The 22960-nt window shown below is 20.8% G+C and overlaps 6 protein-coding genes across 6 annotated transcripts; 5 read left to right on the forward strand and 1 right to left on the reverse strand.

The window, feature by feature from the left end:
- Positions 1 to 786: 786 nt before the first annotated feature.
- Positions 787 to 2892, reverse strand: PBANKA_0000901 (fam-a protein; the record flags this gene model as incomplete). The annotated part of the gene is made up of 6 exons (XM_034563713.1): positions 787 to 891; positions 1053 to 1271; positions 1367 to 1479; positions 1630 to 1699; positions 1942 to 2024; positions 2274 to 2892. 6 exons carry the CDS (start codon positions 2890 to 2892, stop codon positions 787 to 789), a joined length of 1209 nt encoding a protein of 402 aa, XP_034424501.1.
- A 3859-nt stretch (positions 2893 to 6751) lies between these two features.
- PBANKA_0001001 (BIR protein) lies at positions 6752 to 7966 on the forward strand (the record flags this gene model as incomplete). The annotated part of the gene is made up of 3 exons (XM_034563714.1): positions 6752 to 6766; positions 6903 to 7796; positions 7886 to 7966. The coding sequence occupies 3 exons, from the start codon at positions 6752 to 6754 to the stop codon at positions 7964 to 7966; spliced, it is 990 nt and encodes a 329-aa protein (XP_034424502.1).
- Positions 7967 to 10397: 2431 nt separating this feature from the next.
- Positions 10398 to 11541, forward strand: PBANKA_0001101 (BIR protein; the record flags this gene model as incomplete). Its single annotated transcript, XM_034563715.1, has 3 exons — positions 10398 to 10412; positions 10520 to 11365; positions 11455 to 11541. 3 exons carry the CDS (start codon positions 10398 to 10400, stop codon positions 11539 to 11541), a joined length of 948 nt encoding a protein of 315 aa, XP_034424503.1.
- Positions 11542 to 13881: 2340 nt separating this feature from the next.
- Positions 13882 to 14997, forward strand: PBANKA_0001201 (BIR protein; the record flags this gene model as incomplete). Its single annotated transcript, XM_034563716.1, has 3 exons — positions 13882 to 13896; positions 14003 to 14821; positions 14911 to 14997. 3 exons carry the CDS (start codon positions 13882 to 13884, stop codon positions 14995 to 14997), a joined length of 921 nt encoding a protein of 306 aa, XP_034424504.1.
- Positions 14998 to 17291: 2294 nt separating this feature from the next.
- On the forward strand, positions 17292 to 18488 carry PBANKA_0001301 (BIR protein; the record flags this gene model as incomplete). The annotated part of the gene is made up of 3 exons (XM_034563717.1): positions 17292 to 17306; positions 17443 to 18321; positions 18426 to 18488. The coding sequence occupies 3 exons, from the start codon at positions 17292 to 17294 to the stop codon at positions 18486 to 18488; spliced, it is 957 nt and encodes a 318-aa protein (XP_034424505.1).
- Positions 18489 to 20999: 2511 nt separating this feature from the next.
- On the forward strand, positions 21000 to 22194 carry PBANKA_0001401 (BIR protein; the record flags this gene model as incomplete). The annotated part of the gene is made up of 3 exons (XM_034563718.1): positions 21000 to 21017; positions 21142 to 22029; positions 22120 to 22194. 3 exons carry the CDS (start codon positions 21000 to 21002, stop codon positions 22192 to 22194), a joined length of 981 nt encoding a protein of 326 aa, XP_034424506.1.
- Between the last annotated feature and the right edge of the window lie 766 nt (positions 22195 to 22960).

The following is a 22960-nucleotide window of genomic DNA, read 5'->3' on the forward strand; positions in this document are numbered from 1 at the left end:
ACAAGGAGATATTATACATTGATTTAAAGTATTTTCATTAAGCGGACTAATTATTCCGTCGTACTATACATTGATATAGCAGTAACAATAGATAAACGTATTAAATACGAACAAATCATTAAATTAATTTGATTCGAATATGTTGATATATATTAATTATATATATTATTAAACTTGTAATAAGAATAAAATTATATGCACAAAAAATCAAATGAAATATTATAGCCTTCAACGAAGTATGTCTTTAATGTGGTAATATTAAAACTAACATTACCAAGCAAAATAATATTAATAATTCTATAGTTTACTTAAAAATATTGTTTTTCATCATAAAACTAAATATAGTTTATTATAAAGCATGCATTACAATATTATTTATTAAAATGTATTTGTACATATATAATATCAGGACATTCAAAAGGTGTTACACATTATAAAATGTATTTTAATATATATATCAATTAAAATATAAAAACGAACTATAAACTGATCATGTTCTATCCTAAAAAACTATAAATATTAATATGAAAGAATAACCATGTCAAAACATTTTCCATAAAATATAATAGTTAAATTTGTAGTGTTCATGAAATGAAATACTCATAAGTACATTTTTATATTAAATGATGTGAAACATTTACATACAAAATAAATTTTCATATGATGAACAAGTGATGGTTAATTATAGTAATTTAAACTATATATCATCCACAAAATTAAACATATTTTGTTAATATAAATATTCCAATATTAAATTGTTAAAAGCTATTACGTGGGTTATATGTTTTAACCTTTAAATCCATATAGCAATATGTTCATTAAATTTAACATATTTTGTGCTCTACGTTTTATCTTATCATAATTTTTTGGATAGGATTTATCATGTCGGTTCTATGAAAAATACAAAAAATGATAAATACATGGAAGAAATACTTCAATTTACAAGGACAAATATAATATATTATTCATATATACATTTATACAGAAATTATATATTTTTGATGAATAATGAAATGTAATTATTATAATATTAAAAATTATATATTGGTTACGGATTCGACATAGGTAACACCAACGTGATCGTATTCTTTTGTGATAATAAATCCGAAAAAATTAGCAAACATATTTTTTAATACTATCTGTCTAATAATATCGTCAAAATCAATATGATCATTGAGCAAGTTTACACCTTTTTTGCCCTTTTTTTTATTGGCACTGGTTTCGTCATTTATATTTATCGATGTATTGGCAAAAAATGTTGTATTCGATTCCTATAAAATGAATAAATATATATTTAAATAAATTGTATGTAATAACTTGAAAAATATGATATATATCGAGACGAAGGAAAAAAAGATCTTCTTACTTCAGCTATTGTAAATAACCCAAAATTATATTTATGGAATGGTGTGACGCTATATTTTTGTATCAGTACCAAATTTGAATTGTGTTTGAGGACAATTCTTGGTATAAATAAAACTATAATTTTATATAAATGCAAATTAAAATATTATGGAGTTTAACAAAACAAAAAAATAGTGGCATAAAACATTGAATAATTACACAATAAATATAACATAAAAGTGATAACCATATATTAAATTGTTTAATTAACTATTTTTTATATACCTTTACTATCATTGGAACCGAAACCATATAAATCCTTGGGTTCATATAACATTTTTACTATTTGATTACACTAATGACAACAAAAAAAATATATTCATATAATAATAATTATATTTTTTTATTCAAACTAAATTTCCCAACATAAAAAAATATGTTTGTTATTTATACCTTATTTGGATTGCGGATTTTACGATAAAATTTTGCAACGTCTATACCTCCATAGTCCGTAAAACTTATAAATCCTTTTCCCTCGAATGCATAATAACTGCAATTACTATTTTAATTACAATAATATTTTAAGCGATCTATAACATCGCACATAATTTCTGATGCTTTTTTAGCTTCTTCATAATCAGTACACGATAGTAAGTCTCGATTTTCATGATTTTCAAACTCTATTGATCAAAGTGGAATTATTTTTAATTTATAAAATAAACAAATCGAAATGTATTTATAAATAGTATTTTGATGATCAAATCGACATGCAAATGCTTATTTGGGCGAATATGCATTTAACACTTCGATAATGGTACACGTATATGTATAGTTATATTATATGTAGATATATTATATAAGCGTATTTTTTTACTTATAATTATTTGAAATAAGCTTGGTTAGATCATCATTGTCTAGAATAAAATTACCTTGAGCATCTTTATTTGGAATAAGATTATCTAAATAGTCTTTGTCTTGATTAATGTAGTCTAGATATTCTTTGTTTGGAATAAGATTATCTAAATAGTCTTTGTCTTGAGTAATGTAGTCTAGATATTCTTTGTTTGGAATAAGATTATCTAAATAGTCTTTGTCTTGAGTAATGTAGTCTAGATATTCTTTGTTTGGAATAAGATTATCTAAATAGTCTTTGTCTTGAGTAATGTAGTCTAGATATTCTTTGTTTGGAATAAGATTATCTAAATAGTCTTTGTCTTGAGTAATGTAGTCTAGATATTCTTTGTTTGGAATAAGATTATCTAAATAGTCTTTGTCTTGAGTAATGTAGTCTAGATATTCTTTGTCTGGGGTAACATTATTTTTGACAGTTTTTATCAAATCAATTTGGGATATATTTGATTTGACTAGAAAATCTATGTCTGAAGCTGGTTCCGTTATAAGATTATTATTTTTCATAAATATTCCCATCTTTAAAGAATGTTCTAAAGAATCATCGGGTGAATCAAGCTCAGTTGCAAAGGATGTATTATTCACATATACGAAGATGCTTATAAGAAAAAAAAAAATTTTAATATAAAATTTATTCATTTTTGAACTTTACAAACATATGTTAAATTACATATTAGTATTTTTTTTAATTAAAAATTAACAATTCGAAAAATAGCACATGTATATTAAAGTTGAAGCAAATAATTTTCTCCAATAAAGTATAAAAAACAAATATTTATTTTAAAAAAATACAAATTATTATTTAAACGAGAAACTTGTATGATTTTAATAGATTTATAAGTTTAATATATTTTTTATTTAAATAATTCAATCACAAGACGACGTCAATAACAGAACGTTTCATAAATAATGAATATCAAAAATATTATGATTCACAATCTCATTAATATTATAATATCTAAAAATAAATAACTTTAATTATATTATATAAATGATATTTTTAGCATATAGCATTATGAATATACAAATTTTGTATTTTTATAATTAACTAAATTCAATTTAAAATTTATAAAACATATCATTGTATATGAAATTACATATATATTTATATATAATAGAAAAAAACGTTGTTGCCTAGTAGAAAATCAATCATTTAAAATAAAAATATGTATTTATTTTAATATAATTATATATATTTACATTAGTAATTATATTCAAATAATTGTTTTGATATATTTTCCATTTTTTTACAATTTTTTTTTGATAATGCATAGTTTTTAATATAAAACATGTATTGTATTTTTAAATATTAAAATAATTTAATTTAATCTGAGAAATTCAGTTAATTTTATATATTAATAATACTATAATAATAACAATATTTTTTTACCTCATCATAATAATAGTATATTAAAATTTATATTATGAGAATCACACATTTTGTGATTTTTTTATCACTTTTAATACAAATTTTACTAAATAACATTTTTATAGCAAAATTTTTAATTTTATAAAAATTGTGTATTGGTAGTAATATTGACGTCCATGCTTTTTTATAAATGAATACAAATTATAAATTTCCTTTTAATAGTAAAGCATAATATATATAAAATTAAAAAAAATACAAATAAATAAAATGCTGAAACATAAAGTTGTTAAGCCAAGAAATATATATATAATTAATTTATTTTTTAATTATATTATTCTTGTTGAAGAGGTGTTCATATTTGATGGGTCAAGGTTATGTATTATGGGTTATAGTTTTGTTCACTGAATTTTCGTTTTGAGTTAAGGTTCGGGGATATTGTAATTTAATTTTTTATAATTTGATAATATTTATTGGTATGTAAATGTTGAATATATATATATATATATTTACCATTTCCGTATGTTTAATCTCGAGCTGAAGCCTAAATATGCACCCCCAAAGGGACATAGACGTTCATATGAAAGGGACTGCATACCATATTTTCCATATGTTATAATACTTATATCTAATTCGTTCGTATATATTAAATGTGGCAATATTATAACTTCGAATTATATATTTTATTGCTAATTTTTGGCTAACTATATATAAGAACCCTTATTATCTATTATATAAGACTTGATCCATAGTTATATTGAATTTTCCACATCATAATGTACAATGGATTTCTTTATTTGGTGAAATATTTTATTTAGTAAAACTTATCATTTGTATCATATTCATTTAATTTAAATAATGTTATCAAATTGAACTATATAGTAATTTCATATATCAGGGTATAAATTATAATTCGATTCGTTTTGAATAATCATCTACATTATAATATAGCTTCAGGTTAATGGGAATATTTTTATTGTTAATTAAAGATATTACCAATATAGAATTGGTAGTCATAAAATATAGATGCATGGTATATCGATCTAAAATCGACAATACAACGATATATATAAAATATGTTTTATGTATCTAGCATTTTTAGTAACACAATAAAAATATACATATTAATAGTAAATTACATTATAGATATAGGCATACTATCCTTTTATTTTTCGATTATATATAGTTTCATTTTATGCTAAAGTTTTAAATTCAATAATAGAGATAGTTCTATACACATTAATTTATTTACTATAAAGGTATAGTATTAGATTAATCACTATTGATTTTTAAATTTTAAAGATTTGAGGCACAAATAAATTATTTTTAAAATAGTTAAAAGAAAAATATAAGTATATTAATAAAATTTAATGTTATAGTTTGTTATAATACTTATAAAGAATTTGGTATATAAAATTAACGTTATTGTACTAATATATATAATATTGTATCAATGGCCAAGCACAGAAATATGTTAATTTTGTGAAATATATACAATTATATATTAATGCAAAGTATATAACAAAAGTATGTAATAATTAATTTAATTTGAATTAATAATATTTTTATTAGGTTATTATATATATATAAAATCACAAATATATTGTTATTGCTAAATAATATGTTCTAAAATACTTAATTTAAAAACTATGAAACAAGGAAATATTATACATTGATTTAAAGTATTTTTATTAAGCGCACAAATTATTCCGTCGTAATATACAGTGATATAGCATTAACAATAGATAAACGTATTAAATACGAATAAATATAATGTTTCTAGTTGATACACTACATGGATATAAATTCATCACATATATTATTAAAGGCATGATAAGATTAAAATTGTATGCATACAAGATTAAATGAAATATTATAACATTTATTTAAGTAGGCTTTAATGCGATAATATTAAAATTAACACTATCAAGAAAAATAATATTAATAATTCTATAGTCTTAAAAATATTGTTTTTCATCAAAAAACTAAATATAGTTTATTATAAAATATAAAATCAAACTATATATTTAGAAAAGTAATAATTATAAGTTATTTTTAATGTATACATGAATTGAAAGTTTTAATGGTATAAAATATAAAATATAATTAAACTATGAGAATAAATAAATCTTATATGGCTATATTCTTGTCTTAAAAAAGCATACTTCCCTTATCTCTCCTATCTAAAATGTAAATATAACAATTTAATTAAGAATAGTTTTCTATTATACTTTAAAATTTGCATTAATACTTATTTATGTGTTATATATTTAATATTTACTAAGTATTATTTAAAAAAAAATGTGCATTCAAAGACTTATTTAAGCTTATAAATAACATAGTAAATGCGGTTCAGTGCTAATTATCGTTTTAAACCGAGGAAAATATGTGCAAAATATATTATAAAATCACCCAACAAGGTATATTTTTAAATTGAAGTACGTATGAATAAAACTAATGTTATTGAAAATGTTAAATATAATTGAAATTGATATATATTAAATAAAAATAATATTAAAATTATGTATATGCAATTAAAAAAGGTAACAATGCAACTTATTTTGTAAATGTTATAATTTTAGATTAGACTATATTATATATTATAAGAAAAAAGCATATAAAAATTTAATATATTTAAAAAAACGATTATTTATATACTTTTAAGGATTATAGTAATAATAGAACTTTTTATTTTTTATATATATACAGTATTTATGTTTTAGAAAAAGTTTTACTAAAAAAGAAGATGCTATAGATTTTTTATGTTCAAACATACTTTAAATTAATTATATAAGTATATCCATTTTTATAATAAAGTTATACCATATTTTATTAATAATAGTTTTTTTTGTATAAAATGCATCATATCTATATTTAATCAAAAGTGTATTGAATAACCCTATATTTAAGGTGAATTAGCTAATTATCATAAATATAAATGTAACTTTTCTTTAGTAATAATATTATTTTATTACTCTATATTAATTTAATTATTTAAAATTTTATAATATATTTAACTATAGATAGTTTCTATATATAGGGTTAAGGTATTCGCGTCACATATTTGGATCAGTGCATATAAAACAGCATGATTTTGCTCAATTTGCAAATAAAAAATAAAATCCCATTATAATGGATGACAAAATAGTATATGCATTTTTTAATAATAATAATTTCCTTTACATTTGTTGATATTATATTACATATAAATATCATTAAACTTTATTTTAATAAGATTTGCAATCATTCGCGTTTTTATTAATTGTTTTTAACTCTTTCATAGTGTAGGACGTTCTTTGCTTTAAGGAATTCGTTTTCCAATAATTTGGAAGTAAACGGAGACTATCAATTTATTATGAATCAATCAACTTTAAATGGGTATTGTACTAATAACAAATGTAGTAGTAACCTCGAAAAAATTAATGCTGGATGTTTATTTTTGTTTGATGCATTTTTTAAGGATTCTTCTGTGTTTAGTTCTGTTGCAAAAAATAACATAAATATTGTTGAATACATTATCATGTGGTTAAGTTATATGTTAAACCTAAAGGAACAAGCAGGAAATATGAACAATATACAATATTTTTATACTACATATATAAATAATGATAAATACAAAAATACTATAACCGATGTTACAGAGTATAAAAATTATAAGGATCTTATAGATAAAAAAAAAGATTTAATAAATATGAATATTAAAGATATATCTAAATTTTATGATGCATTTAATACATTATGTATGATTTATATTGAATTTGATGAAAAAAGTCCAAATTGCAATAAATATTCGGGAAAAGCTAAAGAATTTGTTGAAAAATATAAAAAACTTAAGGAAGATTCTAATATTACTGGAAATAGCTCATATAATAAATTATTGTCTACACTATCAAATGATTATGATAATTTTAAAAAGAAATGTAGTAGTGTTAATTGTAAAGATTTTCCACTCCTTCAAGAGATAAAAACAACACAACCTCATGTACAAAGTTCTAAACAAATTCCTGAACAAACTGTAGAAACTTCTGAACAAATCCCTGAGCAAACTGTACAAACTATACAAAAATTAGAACAGATTTCTGAAGTTGCATCATCAAGTTCATCGATAGGAAACAAATTATTTACAGTTTTATCGATATTTGGTGCAATAGCATTTTTTTCAGGAATTGGATATAAGGTAAATAATAATCCAATTAAAATATATTCAACACCAAGTAATTTATGAATACAAGTAAATTATACATTTTTTTTTAATTTTTATATTAGTATTCATTATTTAAGTCTCGAAAACGATCTCGAAAACATCATTTAAGAGAAAAGCTAAAAAATAAAGAAGAAACTGGATAATTAATATATGACCCCGAGAATAGCGATCAATATATTTTAGATATTTTTATATTTGAAAATAACAAAATTTTGATAATAATTTTTGCATAATTTTTATATAGTTTTTATGTTGTGGGTCAGGGTTATGTTTGTGGATCCCATATTCGGGTTAGGGTCAAGTATTACATTGCATTTAATTTTGCATAATTTGAACACTAATTAAACATATATATATTATATCCGTACGTTTAATATCGAGATGAAAACCAAACATGCACCCCAAAGGGGTTCTTCCATTAATATGAAAAGGGCTACATCACATTTTTTCATAAGTTATAATATATATAATTGAGTGTTCATGCCGATTTAACATGATTAAAAAAAATGTCTATATTGTGTATATTAATATAGATATTGACTATATATATATGAAGCCGTATTATGCTATATCATAATTCCTATTATATAAATTTTTTTAATCTATGGTTATATCAAATTTTGTATAACACAACATGTTTCTTTATTTGATGAAACATTTTATTTAGTAAAACTTATTAGTATCATATTTATGTTGATTCAAATCATATTTTTATAACCGAACAGTATAATATTATTATATATGAAGGTATAAATTATAATTAGATTCATTTGGTACAACTGTTTACACTACAATATTTATTCATATTAATACGTGTTTTTAAGATTAATTAAACACATTACCAATATATAATAGATAATCATAAAATATCGATCGATATTCGACAACACAACGTTGTCTATAAAAGGCATTTTATGCATCTAACATTTTAGTAATACATAAAAAATGCACTATAGATATATTATAATAAATTTATAAATTATAAATATATATAATACTCACTTTTTTCATTTCAATAATTTACATTTATGGTAATGTCTAATTTATATTGATAGAACTACTTATATATATATTAATTTATCATAAGGTATAATAATAGATTAATCACTATTAATTTTTTAATTTGATATTTTTGAGGTATATATAAACTGGAAATATATTATAATTAGTTATTTGAAAAAAAATAAGCATATTAATAAAGTTTAATATTATATTTTGTTTTAACAATTATAAATAATATGGTAGGTACAATGCATTATTATTATATACCTATACATATAAACTAGTAAAATACTCTACGAATAATTAATATTGAAATATTGTATTATTGCGAAAACTTCATATAATTAAATATTTTTTTTTCGAAAAGACACATACTAATACATTATAAAGGTATCATTTTTATATATTTTTTAAAGATCCATTTTGGGATATGTTGTTTTATATTATAAAAAATCGGATAGAGAAAAGGTTAAAGACTCAATTAATGTTAAATATCTTTTTATTATTCCATATTAGCATATATTATATTATCATTGTTTAATGAATCATCATTTTTAAATTTAAAATAGCACTGTTTTATCATAAAATTAATAAAATATAGAATTTTTAATAAATTATTTGAATGTATATACATTGATAAGTATAGCAGTATAATATATAAGATAAAAAATGACTATGTAGAACATGTACGAATATTTATCTAAATTTATATATTAAAAGAGCAAATATATCTTATCTCTCTCCTCTTGAAGGGCAATATAGCAACCTAATTAAACATAGTTTTTTATTATACTTTAAAATTTGCATTAATAGTTATTTATGTGTTAATATTTAATATTTACTAAGCATTATTTTAAAAATAATATGCATGCAAAGACTTATTTAAACTTATAAATAGTTTAATAAATGCGGTTCAGTGCTAATTGTCGTTTTAAACCGTGGAAAAGGTGTGCAAACTATATTATAAAATCACCCAATAAAGTATAATTATAAATTGAAGTATATAATAATAAAAATAAAGTTATCGGACTCATTAAAATGGATAAGAATTTATCTATATTAAATAAAATGGTGGTATATAATATTAGAAATAACTATATAAATATTTAATATAATTTAAAAAATTACTATTTATATACTTTTAAGGATATAGTAATAATAATTTTTTTAATTTTTTATATTTGTGCAGTATTTAAGTTTCAGGATATTGTTTATGTTCTATATTAAAGCATATGTATAAGAAGATATATTTTAAATTCATTATAAAAGTATATTAATTTTTATAATAATGCTCATATGAGTGTTATTAAGGATAACAACTTATGCAAAATTGTATTATATATATACATGATAAAACATTTATTAAACCCCTCCAAAACAAGATAATTTATCTAACTACCATAAAAGTATATATTGTTCCATATTATCTTTAAATTCATATTAAGAATAATAAAAATAATTTTATTTACAGAAAGTTGTTGTATATAGGGTTAAATAATTGTATTACTTATTTTAGTATATATATAATATGATATCTCCTTAACTTAGAAACTATAAATTATATTCATCATAATGGATGATACTCTAGTATGTACATTTGTTTATATTATATTTCCTATAATCTTCATTAATTTTTATTTTAATATAATTTTCTTAATACATATTTTTATCATTTTTTTTAAATGGTTTCTTAGTGTCAAAACTTTGATGTTTTGAGGTATTATTTAACAGATGAATTAGGGGGAACCACAAGATATGAATTTAATCAAATTACAAATTTCAATAAGTACTGCCCTAGTGGAAACTGCAATAATGATCTCGAAAAAATTACAATTGGATTTTTATGGTTACTTGAACAATGTTTTTCTACATCCGTAAGTAAAAAGCATAATGAAAATAATACTAATGCATATTTTATATATATTATATTATGGTTAAGTCACAAGTTAAATCAAATAACAGGTCACAATTCCACCACAATAAACGATTTTTATAATGAACATGTAAAAAATAGTGGTAAATATAGTAATTTTATAAGTGATTCCAGTAGATATACAGATCTTAAGGAATTCATAGATGAACGAAAAGATTTGTTGAATATTAATATTGAAGATCTGTCTAAATTTTATGATGTATCCAAATTAATATGTAGTATGTATGGTAATGTTGCAAAGAATGAAAAAGGCGCCACCCTGTCAAATAATGCGAATAATTTTGTTAACAAATATACAACCCTTAACAATGACTGTAATATTAAAGGTACCGTACGTAGTAAAATATTTTCTACTTTATCAACTGATTATGATAATATAAAAAATGAATGTAAAGATGTTCAATGTAGAAATTTTCCAATCCTTCCAAAGATAAAAACAACAAAAAATGCTACAAAAGGTCCTGAACAAGCTTCTGAAACTATTTCTGTACAAACTTCTGCACAAACATCTGAAGTTACATCATCAAGTTCGTCGATAGGAAACCAATTATTTACAGTTTTATCGATATTTGGTGCAATAGCATTTTTTTTAGGAATTTCTTATAAGGTAAATAATAAGGAATTAAAAAATTATTTTCATTATATATATACAAGCATTAACAAAAATACCATACGCTTCTTAACGTTTTATATTAGTATTCGTTATTTGGATGTCGGAAACGAGCCCAAAAACAATATTTAAGAGAAAAAATAAAAAATATAAAGAAGAGAATGAATTATTAATATATGAATCAGAGAGAGTGGCTATTTCAGGAATAGTAATAATGGTTTATATATTTTAAGAAACTGCCTATTGAGGAGTAATTTTTCATAATTTTTATATAGTTTTTACGTTGTGGAACCCATATTTGGGTTAGGTCTAAGTATTATATATTTATTTATTTTTTTATAATTTGAACACTAATTTAATATATATTTCATTCCGTATGTTTAATCTCGAGCTGAATCCTAAATATGCAGCCAAAAAATGGGTACGCTACTAATATGAAAAGGGTTACATAACATTTTTTCATAATTATAATATATATAATTTAGTGTTCATATCGATTTAATATGATTAAAATAAAATATCTATATTGCATATATTAATTCATATTATGATGTATCATAATTATTTATTATATAAGACTTGTTAATAATAACTATATTGAATTATGCATAACATAATATATTTGTTTATTTGATCAAACATTTTATTTAGTAAAACTTATTATTTGTATCATATTTATTTTGATTCAAATCGCATTTTTATAACCGAACAGTATAATAATTTTATATATCAGAGTATAAATTATAATTCGATTAATATTGAATATTCCTCTACGTTATAATATGCCTTCATGTTAATGGGTATATTTTTATTGTTAATTAAACATATTACTAATATATGATAGGTAGTCATAAAATATAGATTCATAAATATCGATCGAGAATCGACAATACAGCATAGTCTATAAAAGATTGTTATGCTGCTAACATTTTTTGAAGTTGTAATTGTAGTCACTATTATCTTTTTGTATTTTACATTTGTATTAAAATTAATTAGTATTAAAAAAAGCTTCTTTATATACATTAATTTATTTTCTATAAAGGTGTAATAATAGATTAATCACTATTATTTTTTAAATTTTATATTTTGAGGTATAAATAAATTATTTTTTAAAATAGTTAAAATATAAGTATATTAATAAAATTTCATGTTATAGTTTGTTTTAATAATTATAAATAATATGATAAATAGAATAACATTATTATATGCCTATACATATAAACTAGTAAAATACTCTACCAATAATTAATGTTGAAATATTGTATTATTGCGAAAACTTTATATAATTAAATATTATTTTTTTCGAAAAGACACATACTAATACATTATAAAGGTATCGTTTTTATATATTTTTTAAAGATCCACTTTGGGATATGTGGTTTTATATTATAAAAAATCGGATAGAGAAAAGGTTAAAGACTCAATTAATGTTAAATATTTTTTTATTATTCCATATTAGCATGTATTATATTATCATTGTTTAATGAATCATCATTTTTAAATTTAAAATAGCACTGTTTTATCATAAAATTAATAAAATATAGAATTTTTAATAATTATTTGAATGTATATACATTGATAAGTATAGCAGTATAATATATAAAATAAAAATGAACAATGCAAAACAGTTAACGAATATTTATCTAAATTTATATATTAAAAGAGCAAATATATCTTATCTCTCTCCTCTTGAAGGGCAATATAACAACCTAATTAAACATGGTTTTCTATTATACTTTAAAATTTGCATTAATAGTTATTTATGTGTTAATATTTAACATTTACTATATATTATTTTAAAAGCGATCTACATTCAAAGGATTATTTAAACATATAAATAGCTAATAAATGCGGTCCAGTGCTAATTGTCGTTTTAAACCGTGGAAAAGATGTGCAAACTATATTATAAAATCACCCAATAAAGTATAATTATAAATTGAAGTATATAATAATAAAAATAAAGTTATCGGACTCATTAAAATGGATAAGAATTTATCTATATTAAATAAAACAGTGGTATATAATATTAGAAATAACTATATAAATATTTAATATAATTTAAAAATTATTATTTATATACTTTTAAGGATTATAGTAATAATAACTTTTTTAATTTTTTATATTTGTGCAGTATTTAATTTCAGGGCATTGTTTATGTTCTATATTAAAGCATATGTATAAGAAGATATATTTTAAATTCATTATAGAAGTATATTCATTTTTATAATAATGCTCATATGAGTGTTATTAAGGATAACAACTTATGCAAAATTGTATTATATATATACATGATAAAACATGTATTAAACATCCTCAAAACAAGATAATTTATCTAACTACCATAAAAGTATATATTGTTCCATATTATCTTTAAATTTATATTAAGAATAATAAAAATAATTTTATTTACAGAAAGTTGTTGTATATAGGGTTAAATAATTGTATTACCTATTTTAGTATATATATAATATGATACCCCCTTAACTTAGAAATTATAAATTATATTCATCATAATGGATGATACTCTAGTATGTACATTTTTTAATATTATATTTCCTATATTCTTCATTAATTTTTATTTTAATATCATTTTCTTAATACATATTTTTATCATTTTTTAAAATGGTTCCTTAGTGTTCAAACTTTGATGTTTTGAGGATGCATTTACCCGCTGAATTAGGCGGAACCTCAAATTTTGAATTTAAAAAAATTACAAATTTCGATAATTATTGCCCTAGTGAAAACTGCAATACTGATCTCGAAAAAATTACAATTGGATTTTTATGGTTACTTGAACAATATTTTACTAAATACCCAAATAAAGGTCATAATGTAAATGATATTAAACCATTTTTTCTATATATTATTTTATGGTTAAGTCACAAATTAAATAAAATCACAGACCAAAATTTCACCAAAATAAACGATTTTTATACTAAACATGTAAAAAATAGTGGTAAATATAGTAATTTTATAAGTGATTCTGGTAGATATACAAATTTTAATGAATTCATAGAGAAACAAAAAGATTTGCTGAATATTAATATTGAAGATCTGTCTAAATTTTATGATGCATCCAAATTAATATGTAGTATGTATGGTAATGTTGCACAGAATCAAACAGACGATAAACTGTCAAATAATGCTACTAGTTTTGTTAACAAATATACAGAGCTAAACAATATATATAATAATGAAGGTGCCCCACATAGTCAAATATTGTCTGCTTTATCAACTGATTATAATAATTTAAAAAAGGAACGTGATAATATTCCATCCCTTCCAGAGAAAAAAACAACACAAGATCATGTGCAAAGTTCTAAAGATAACTCTGAACAAATTTCTGGACAATTTTCTGAAGATACGTCATCAAGTTCGTCGATAGGAAACAAATTATTTACAGTTTTATCGATATTTGGTGCAATAGCATTTTTGTTGGGAATTTCTTATAAGGTAAATAATAAGAAATTTAAAAATAATTATCATTATATATGTGCAAACTTTAACAAAAATATCATATGTTTCTTAACGTTTTATATTAGTATTCGTTATTTGGACTTCGGAAACGAGCTCAAAAACAACATTTAAGAGAAAAAATAAAAAATACAAAGAAGAGAATGAATCATTAATATATGATTCGAAGAGAGTGACTATTTCAGGAATAGTAATAATGATTGATATATGTTAAGAAATTGTCTATTTCGAAGTAATTTTTTACCATAATTTTTATATAGTTTTTATGTTGTGGGCCAGGATTATGTTTGTGGATCCCATATTCGGGATAGGGTTAAGTATTACATTGCATTTAATTTTTTATAATTTGAACACTAATTAAACATATATATTATATCCGTATGTTTAATATCGATATGAAATTCAAAAATGCACCCCCAAAGGGGTACTTGTATTAATATGAAAAGGGTCACATCATATTTTTTCATAAGTTATATATAATTGAGTGTTCATGCCGATTTAATATGATTAAAAAAAATGTCTATATTGACTATATATGAACCCGTATTATGGAATATTATAATTGCCTATTATATAAACCTTGAAAATCCATAGCTATATTGAATTATGGATATCATAATATGTTTTTTTATTTGATGAAACATTTTATTTAATAAAACATATGATTTATAACATATTTATTTTGATTTAAATCGTATTACCCAACTGAACTGTAATAATAGATATTCATAAAATATAGATCCATGAAATATTGATCGAAAATCGACAATGTAACATAGTCTATAAAATATTGTTATGCTTCTAACATTTTTTTAAGTTTTAATTGTAGTTATTATCTTTTTGTATTTTCCATTTATATTATAATTAATTAGTACTAATAAAAGTTGATTTGTGCGGCATAATTTATTTATCATAAGGTATAATAATAGATTAATCACTATTAATTTTTAAGTTTTATAGTTTTGTGGTATAAATAAATTATATTTTAAAATAGTTAAAAAATAAAATATAAGTATATTAATAAAATTTAATGTTATAGTTTTTTCTAATAATTATAAATAATATGATAAATATAATAGCGTTATCATTATATGCCTATACATATAAACTAATAAAATATTTCACTAATAACTAATATTGAAATATTGTTTTTTGTGAAAGCTTCATATAATTAAGTATTAATATTATCGGAAAGACACATAATAATACATTATAAAGGTATCAATGCTATATATTTTGTTAAAGATTCAATTTGAATTTGTAGTTTTATATTCTAAAAATATGAATCAATGGTGAAAGGGTTAAAGCCTCAATTCATGTTAAATGTCATTTTATTATTCCATATTAACGCGTATTATATTATCATTTTTTAATGAATCATCATTTTTTTAATCACAAACAGGATTATTTCATATAGAATTAATATAATATAGAATTTTAAATAAATTATTTGAATGTATATACATTAATAACTATAACAATATAATATATAATATAAAAATGAGCAATGCAAAACAGTTAACAAATATTTATATAAATTTATATATTAAAAGAGCAAATATATATTATCTCTCTCCTCTTAAAGGCAATATAACAACCTAATATCCATAGTTTTCTATTATACTTTAAAATTTGCATCAATACTTATTTATATGTTATATATTTAATATTTACTAAGTATTATTTTAAAAACTATTTATATTCATAGACTTATTTCGGCTTATAAATACGGGTTCAATGCTAATTGTTTTAAAGAATAGAAAATATGGGAAAATATATTATAAAATTACCAAATAAGGTATATTTCTAAATTGAAGTATATTGGAATAAAAATAAGGTTATTTAACACATTAAAATTATTTTAAAATTTATCTATATTAATTACAAATAATATAAATTTATGTAACTTGCAAAGAGATGTAAGTAACATAATTAATTTGAAAATACTATAATTTTAATAAAACAGTAGTATATAATATAGAAACAAATATATAAATATTTATATACTTTTAAAGATTATAATAATAATAACTTTCTTAATTTTTTATATTTGTGCAGTATTTATGTTTTTGGGCGTTGCTTAGGTTCTATATTAAATCATATGTATAAGTATATATTTTTTAAATTCATTATAATATTCCTTAAAATTTTATAATAAACATATGTAGAATGTTATTAGTAATAATTATTTCATGCATATATTGTATTATATATACAATGATAAAAAAGGTGTTAAACAACAATCAAAATAAGGCAATTTATCTAACTACCATAAAAGTATTATCTTGCTCCATATTATCTTTAAATTAATATTAAAAATGATAATAACATGCTTAACCACAGATAAATGTATATTAAATTTCAATAATTTTGTCATTTGTTAAGCGTAAAATATATAAAATAATATGATGCTACATAATCTACATATTATAAACAAAATAAAATTACAATGGATTATAAGCTGGTATATGCATTTTTTTAATAAAAATGTTTCGTTTAAATTTTTTGTTATTGTATTATATATAAAATTCATTAAACTTTATTTTATAATAGTTTTATTAACATATATTATTATTATATTGTTTTAACTGTTTTCTTAGTGTGGAAGGTTTCGTACATTAAGAGCATTTTTTCCCGATGAATCAGACAAATCTACAGATTATGATTTTCATAATAATGGGAGTATTAGGAATTATTGCCCTAATGGAGGTTCTGAAAATAAATGCAATACTGAGGTCGATAAAATAAATGCTGCATGCTTATGGTTGTTCGAGCAAATTATTATTAATAATATTGATAGTTTAAGTAAAGAAAAATCTGAAGTGTTTATTATATATATTATGATATGGTTAAGTTATATGTTAAACCTAAAGAATGTTAATAATATCAAAAGCCTAAAAGATTTTTATACTAATCATATAAAAAATAATACGCATTATACAACTTGTAATAAATCTGATAATGATTGTAGCAATTCATTAAAAAATAAAACGGGATATAATAATTTTAAGGAAATCATAGAAGCAAACAAATGTTTTATGAGTATTAATATTACAGACATGTCTAAATTTTATGGTGCATTTAAATCATTATGTGAAATGTATTCTGCATTTGATGGAAACACGTTAAATTGCACGAAAAATTTGAATCATGCTAATGAATTTGTTAAAAAATATAAAGAGCTTAGTGGCGATTCTAGTATTACTGAAAACAGTTCATGTAATCAAGTATTGTCTACATTATCAACTGATTATAATAATTTAAAAAATAAATGTAATGATGCTCAAGGTAGCAATTTTCCAACCCTTTCAGAGGTAAACACACCACAAATTACTACAAAAGGTACTGAACAAGCTTCTGTAACTAATTCTGCACAAAATTCTAATGTTACATCATCAAGTTCGTCGATAGTAAGCAAAGTAATTCCAGTTTTATCGATATTTGCTGCAATACCTATTTTTTTGGGAATTTCTTATAAGGTGAATAATAAGGAATTAAAAAATATTACATTTAAATATTATTTTAATTATATATATGTAAACGTTAACAAAAAAATAATATGTTTCTTAACATTTTATATTAGTATTCGTTATTTGGATTTCGGAAAAAAGTTCAAAAACATTTAAGAGAAAAGCTAAAAAAATAAAGAAGAAAATGGAGTATAATATATGAGCCGAATATTAATGAAGATTTCAGGAATAGTAATGATGATTTATATATTTTAAGAAACTGTCTATTTCGAAGTAATTTTTGGTCATAATTTTTGCATAATTTTTATATAGTTTTTATATTGTGGGTCAGGATTCAGGCCGTGGACCCCATAATTGGGTTAGGGTTAAATCTTATATCCTTATTTATTTTTTATAATTTGAACACTAATTTAATATATGTACTATACGCGTATGTTTAATTTCGAGAAGTTCAAAAGACCAAATATGGAACCCATAAGTGGATATAACCATTAATATGAAAAGGGCCACATTCCATTTTTTTCATAAGTTATATATAATTGAGTGTTCATATGGATTTAATAAGATTAAAATAAAATGTCTATATTAATTCATATTATGATACATGATAATTATTTATTATATAGAGCTTGTTAATCATAACTATATTGAAATGTGCATAACAGAATATGTTTCTTTATTTAATAAAACATTTTATTTAGTAAAACTTATTATTTGTATAATATTTGTTTAATTTAAATCGTATTTTGATAACCGAATAATATAATATTATTATATATGAAGGTATAAATTATAATTATATTCATTTGGTACAATTGTCTATACTACAATATATATTCATATTAATATGTGTTTTTAAGATTAATTAATCATATTACCAATATATAATAGATATTCATAAAATATAGATTCATAAATATCGATCGATATCCGACAATACAACGTTATCTATAGAATGCATTTTATGCATCTAACATTTTTTTAAGTTTTAATTGTAGTTACTATTTTCTTTTTGTATTCCCTTTACATTTGTATTAAAATTAATTAGTAATAATAGAAGTTGCTTTATATGTTTTGATTTATTTATCATAAGGTATAATAATAGATTAATCATTATTAATTTTTAAGTTTTATAGTTTTGTGGTATAAATAGATTATATTTTAAAATAGTTAAAAAATAAAATATAAGTATATTAATAAAATTTAATGTTATAGTTTTTTCTAATAATTATAAATAATATGATAAATATAATAGCGTTATCATTATATGCCTATACATATAAACTAATAAAATATTTCACTAATAACTAATATTGAAATATTGTTTTTTGTGAAAGCTTCATATAATTAAGTATTAATATTATCGGAAAGACACATAATAATACATTATAAAGGTATCAACGCTATATATTTTGTTAAAGATTCAATTTGAATTTGTAGTTTTATATTCTAAAAATATGAATCAATGGTGAAAGGGTTAAAGCCTCAATTCATGTTAAATGTCATTTTATTATTCCATATTAACGCGTATTATATTATCATTTTTTAATGAATCATCATTTTTTTAATCACAAACAGGATTATTTCATATAGAATTAATATAATATAGAATTTTAAATAAATTATTTGAATGTATATACATTAATAACTATAATAATATAATATATAATATAAAAATGAGCAATGCAAAACAGTTAACGAATATTTATATAAATTTATATATTAAAAGAGCAAATATATCTTATCTCTCTCCTCTTGGAGGGTAATATAACAACCTAATTAAACATAGTTTTCTATTATACTTTAAAATTTGCATCAATAGTTATTTATGTGCTAATATTTACTATATATTATTTTAAAAGCAATTTACATTCAAAGGGTTATTTAAACTTATAAATAGCTTAATAAATGCGGTTCAGTGCTAATTGTTGTTTTAAGGAATGGAAAATATATGCAAAATATATTATAAAATTAACCAATAAAGAATATTTCTAAATTGGAATATGTAGGAATAAAAATAAAGTTATAGGACTCATTAAAATGGATTATTAATTTATCTTTATTCATTAAAAACAATATAAATTTATATAATTTGCATAGAGATGTAACATAACTTAATTTGAAAATACTATAATTTTAATAAAACATGGTATGTAGTATTAGAAACAGATATATAAGTATTTAATATATTTTAAAAAATGACTATTTATATACATTTAAAAAATATGCTAACAATAGATTTATTAATTTTTATATATTTACAGTCTCATGGGTATTAATCTATTTATTAAAACATGAGAAACAAATTTGTATTTTTCTATATTAAGACATAATATAAGGGAATGTGTTTTAAACTTATTACAAAAATCCTTAAAATTTTATAATAAAATTATAATGGATATTATTAATAATTATGAATTTATGCATAAATTATGTTATACATATGACCAAAATAAATATCTCCAACTTAAGGCAGTTTAGCTAATCTGTATAAATATATATAAACTTGCTATGGTGTTTCTATTTATTATTACTTTATATTTATTTTAAATGAATACTAAAAAAAATGAGTTTAACTACAGATAATTGTTATATATAGAATACAAGCTTGCATCCCCTATTTTGATGCAGTATATATGAAATTAATATGACATACTTAATTTATAGCTCAAAAATAAAATTTCAATATGACAATTGGTGATGTGGTACATACAATTTCTTGAATAAAAGTGTTTGTTATTACGCATTTTTTATATTGCATTATCTATAAATTAATAATATGTTCATTTTAGTAGACATTTTTATTTTATTTTTTAAAACGGTTTTTAGTGTAATAAGTTTGAAACTATGTGGAAGTTTTTTCCCGACGAATTAAATGAATCTGGAGAATATGATTTTCGAAATGAATTTTTTAACGAATACTGCCCTGATGAAAACTGTAATAACGATATCGATAAGATTAATGCTGGATACTTATGGTTATTTAATAAATTTTATGGGGATAGTGATAATTTTTCGAATTCTGCAAATGGCAATATTAATATTGTTGTATACTTTATGATGTGGTTAGGTTATAAGTTAAATCAAAAAACACATGAAGGAATCAACACATTTAACGATTTTTATACTAGAAATATAAATAGTAATGAAAAGTATACTAATACTATAGATGGTGTTGAGGGGTATAATAGTTATAAGGATCTTATAGATAAAAAAAAAGAATTGATGAATATTTCTAATGAAAATATGTCTAATCTTTATGATGCATTTAAAATGTTATGCAACATGATTAATAATGCTAAAAAAAATGATAATGGAAACACATGTTTAGAATATGCTAATAAATTTGTTAATAAACATAATGAACTTAAGAATGATTCTAATAATATTCAAGGGAATTCATATAATAAAATATTGTCTACATTATCAGATGGTTATACTTCTTTTAAAAATACTTATTATGATTCTAATATAAGAAGTAAACTACCAAGTCTTATAATGGAAAAAAAAACACAAATTTCTTTAAGGCCTAATGGATCACAAGATATGTTCTCGAGTGAAACGCTACCATCAAGTACTGAAATTGAAGTATCAATTTCTGAAACTGATGTATCAGATTCTGAAAAAACACTATCGAGTTCATTGACAATAAGCAAACTAATTCCAATTCCATTTATATTGGTTGCAACAATAATTTTATTAGGAATTTCATATAAGGTAAATAATAAGTCAAATAAAAAATATATTCAACACTGACTAATTTGTGAATATAAATAAATTATACAATTTAAAAAATTTTTATATTAGTATTCGTTATTTGGATTTTGGAAACGACTTCAAAGACAATATTTAAGAGAAAAACTAAAAAAAAGAAGAAAATGAATCATTAATATATGATTCGAAGAGTAATGAAGATTTCAGGAATAGTAATAATGATTTATATATTTTAAGAAGCTGTCTATTTCGAAGTAATTTTTGATCATAATTTTTATATAGTTTTTATGTTGTGGAATCCATATTCGGTTTAGGGATAAGTATTATATTGCATTTAATTTTTTATAATTTGAACACTAATTTAATATATGTACTATACCCGTATGTTTAATCTCGAACTGAAGCCTAAATATGCAACAAAAAAAGGGGTACTGTCATTAATATGAAAAGGATCACATAACATTTTTTCATAATTATAATATATATAATTTAGTGTTCATATCGATTTAATATGATTAAAATAAAATATCTATATTGCATATATTAATTCATATTATGATATATCATAATTATTTATTATATAAAGTTTGTTAATCATAACTATATTGAATTATGCATAACACAATATGTTTCTTTATTTGATGAAACATTTTATTTAGTAAAACTTATTATTTGTTTTAATTTAAATTGTATTTTGATAATCGAACAGTACAATATTATTATTATTTATGAAGTTGGGTATTAATTATAATAAAATTCATTTTGAGTATTCATCTACATTATAAATACATTCAGGTTAAAATGTGTTTTTAAGATTAATTAAACATATTACCAATATAGAATAGGTAGTCATAAAATATAGATTCATAAAACATCAATCGAGGTTCGACAACACAACGATATCTATAAAAGATGTTTTGTGCATCAATCGTTT

The sequence above is a fragment of the Plasmodium berghei genome (genome assembly GCF_900002375.2).
Source record: "Plasmodium berghei ANKA genome assembly, contig: PbANKA_00_1, whole genome shotgun sequence".
Classification (NCBI taxonomy): Eukaryota; Apicomplexa; class Aconoidasida; order Haemosporida; family Plasmodiidae; genus Plasmodium; species Plasmodium berghei.